The 3,280-nt window shown below is 57.3% G+C and overlaps 1 protein-coding gene across 1 annotated transcript; it reads right to left on the bottom strand.

The window, feature by feature from the left end:
• Nucleotides 1-498: 498 nt before the first annotated feature.
• Nucleotides 499-3,280, bottom strand: MAA_08274 (uncharacterized protein; the record flags this gene model as incomplete). The annotated part of the gene is made up of 6 exons (XM_007826272.2): nt 499-1,102; nt 1,192-1,536; nt 1,650-2,343; nt 2,413-2,619; nt 2,683-2,921; nt 3,018-3,280. 6 exons carry the CDS (start codon nt 3,278-3,280, stop codon nt 499-501), a joined length of 2,352 nt encoding a protein of 783 aa, XP_007824463.2.

Genomic DNA, 3,280 nt, shown 5'->3' on the forward strand with positions numbered 1-3,280 from the left:
GCTTATAATATATATATATAGTATTATATATAGTATTTACTATTAGAGGTAGTGGACACTGGGACACTAAACACTGTAGCTGTAATATTATCTTACTACATCCAACCATTTACAGCCAGGAGCTTGAGACGTTGCCGCAACTGTATTCATGGTGGTCAAATGCCATTTCTTCTTTTGATACCTACCAGGACCATGTTTCATGTAACAATGACCTAAGGCCTAGAAATGAGCATCGATTGCATCCTATACATCCTTTTCAAAGAGAACGTAGTCAACCTTCAATCTGATGGGCGCTTCGCTCCCCAACAACAAATCTGCCAACTACGCAAACGGCCCCGCTTCACTGCTAAGATAAATACCACCAAGGACAAGTCCACATGTCCATAATGCCATCTATAGCCGCCAATCGTGATAGTATTCCACAACAGTCCGTGTCACCACCGCATATTGACGTACTATATCCCAGCACTAAACCCTGCCCTCCCTGGCCCTGGTCCCTCAAGGAGACAAGATGACATTCACCGACTGGGGCAAGTTGTGGCTCGCTGAGCCATCCACAGGCGGCCACGTCTCAGTAATAGAGACGGGGTACGTATTCGGGACACCGGTGCCCGTGTAGAGGGCCAGGGTGATGGCACCGCCAGAGGGGACGGATGCCTCGCCTGTGCCAGAAAACGTCAGGGGCGTCGAGCCATCGCTGGCCATGGGGCCAGGGACGACCTTGACGTTGGCAAACGCCGGCGTGCCGTCTTCGTCCACCACGATTTGGAAGATGTTGGACTTAGTCGAGTCCGGGGAGCCAAGTGTCCACCTGTCGGGCTTGAACTTGTTGGCCGTCACGAGGCCGCGGCCTTCGGGCTCGGAGCTGAGCGTGAAGGAAAGGCCCTTGAGGGTGATGGGCGCGGCGCCCGTGTTTTTGCCCTGGATGAGCACCTCGACGGCCGTCTGTCCGCCCTTGAGCGGCTTGTGGTACGACCAGTCGAGCTTGGTCTCGGGTGCGATTCCGGGGGCGCTGACCGGGACCGTACTATAGCCGAACTGAGTCATGGACCTCATTTTATTGGTGACGGGGGAAGGGACGCTGGTCTTGCCGGACGTGAGGCTGCGGCAGAGAGAGACGGTCGCCCGTGTTAGTTTGGGGGGTTTCCCACGCATGATATGCTCGCTCTCTGTGGGCGGAAGTGGACTTACGGTTGATATTCAATGGTGGCCAGGATTTCTCCCATGTTGCCAACGCACGGCGCCGAAAATTTAAAGGTACCATTTCCAGGGTACACGAACTTGGCGCTCGTTTGAAAGGCCTCGGCCAAGTTCGTCTCGAGGGTCTGGACGTGGGTGGAGATTTGCCTGGCAATCTCGTCCCGGATATTTTCTGCTTGGTTTGGGGGCGAATAGCTTTGCTGCTGCTCGTGTTGTGTTTGAGTGACCATGGCGTTGCAGTCGCTCTTGGAGCCGGCGTTGACGCTCAGCTTGAGCACGCCTCCCTCGACGCTATCAATGTTGATCCCCATGCTCCAGGAGGCTTCAAACTTGTCCCTGGTGTGGGGTTAGCGAGGAGCTCTTCAACTGGACACTGCGGTTGGCAGAAACAATAACCACAAAAGGGCCGGGTGTCATGTATGTAAGTCTGGGGATGGGGGATTCCTTACCTCAGCCATCCAAAGGGCCGCTGCATGGCATCGTTGTCGGCCCATTCGATGTCGTACTTGTACACTGACAACCCCGAGAGGATAAAGCCCTGCCCGCCGGGCGTCCACTTGAAGTCGACCTGGGAGGTGCCCGTGGCATCGTAGCTGCCGTACACGTTGTAGTCGGGGTTGTGCCCGTGCGGCGAGAGGGTGGACGTGTATTCAGACGTAAACTGGTACGCGGTCGGGTCGGACTGCGTGCCTGACTTGATGACGGGTTTGAAGACAAAGAACTGGTCGTTTGTGTCCTGGTGTGCCTGGTCGTTGCCGATGGCATAGCTCCAGGAGATGGTGCTCGTGCCGCCGCTGTAGGAGAAGTTGCCGCCGGTGGGGTAGACGATGGAGGTCTTGTTGAAGGCCTGCAGCATGGGCAGCAGAAAGCTCTCGAGGAAGAGCTGATGGCTCAGAGTATAGGTGCCGTCGATGCGCGGCCCGCCAATGGTCGAGGCCTGGGTGGTGAAGTTGCCGGCGGAGGCGAGCTGCTTGTCCTTGGGGAGTTCGTGGTTGGAGACCATCTCGCAGTACAGAAGCGCGTTGAGGTCGCCGGGCACCTCGTAGGAGATGACGGGCTTGGGCACCCCCTTGGCGGGATTAGTATACCCGTAGACCTGATGAATCATGGCAGTCGGCTGGAAGGTTGGTTTGAGGGGATCAACTGGGAGTCATGCATGTCAGCCGAGATGGCGCGTGGAGGCTGGGGAAGATGGCAAAGGACGGCGCTCACTCTTGTCGGGCGGAGGCAGGTTGAACTTGACGCCCGTCGTCGTCAGGCCCTTTTGCTCCTGGTCCAGCGCCCAGTGGTTCAGCATGATTTGCAGATCCGTCTCGAGATAGGGGTACTGCTTGATCAACTGGCCCCAGGACCTCTTGGAGCCGTCTGAATTGACGCCGAACTGGGAGTTGGCAAAGTCAAAGTCCCGCCAGTGCGCATCTAGACGGCATCGCGTCACATGTTAGTATTCGAGCTTCAACGGGAGACGCCGCGGGGACTCACCAGCCAGCTTGGCGTACAGGCGCTCGATGCTGTAGTCGCCGGGGATGTCAAACTTGTCGTGGATGAAGTCCCAGATGGCCTGCTGGCGCGCCTGCTCATCGGGATCGGCATCGGGCTCGACGACCACGCTCTGGGTCTTGAGGTCGATGGTGACGGCGAGGTTCCAGCCGGCCAGCGGCTCGACGTGATCCGGATCGTCGTCGTCGTCGGCGGGGATGGTGATGTTGCCGTCTTTGAAGCTAGTTGAGTTGAGGTTAGTTGTTTCCCGCACCGGTAAGGGCTAGGGTTAGGGTTTGAAGGGGGGTTAGGGTTCAAATTGCATTGACATCACGTACCGCATGACATACAGGGCCGACGTCAGGGAAAGATCGGCGCCAACGCCGCCGCCCAGCAGCAGGCGGGGCGAGTACAGGGACCCTTTAATGCTGCCGATGCGATGGCTGGAGAAGTCGACGTTGCCATAGTCGGGGAATTGCTCGTACAGCTGGTCAAAGGAGTCGTTGATGATTTTCTGCGAGACGGCCACCACCTGGTCGTAATGACTGTGCGCCGTCGCACACGAGGTCTGGAGGCGCAGGAGGACGTCGGAGTCGGTCAT

The sequence above is a fragment of the Metarhizium robertsii genome, assembly GCF_000187425.2.
Source record: "Metarhizium robertsii ARSEF 23 chromosome Unknown MAA_Scf_4, whole genome shotgun sequence".
Lineage (NCBI taxonomy): Eukaryota > Fungi > Ascomycota > Sordariomycetes > Hypocreales > Clavicipitaceae > Metarhizium > Metarhizium robertsii.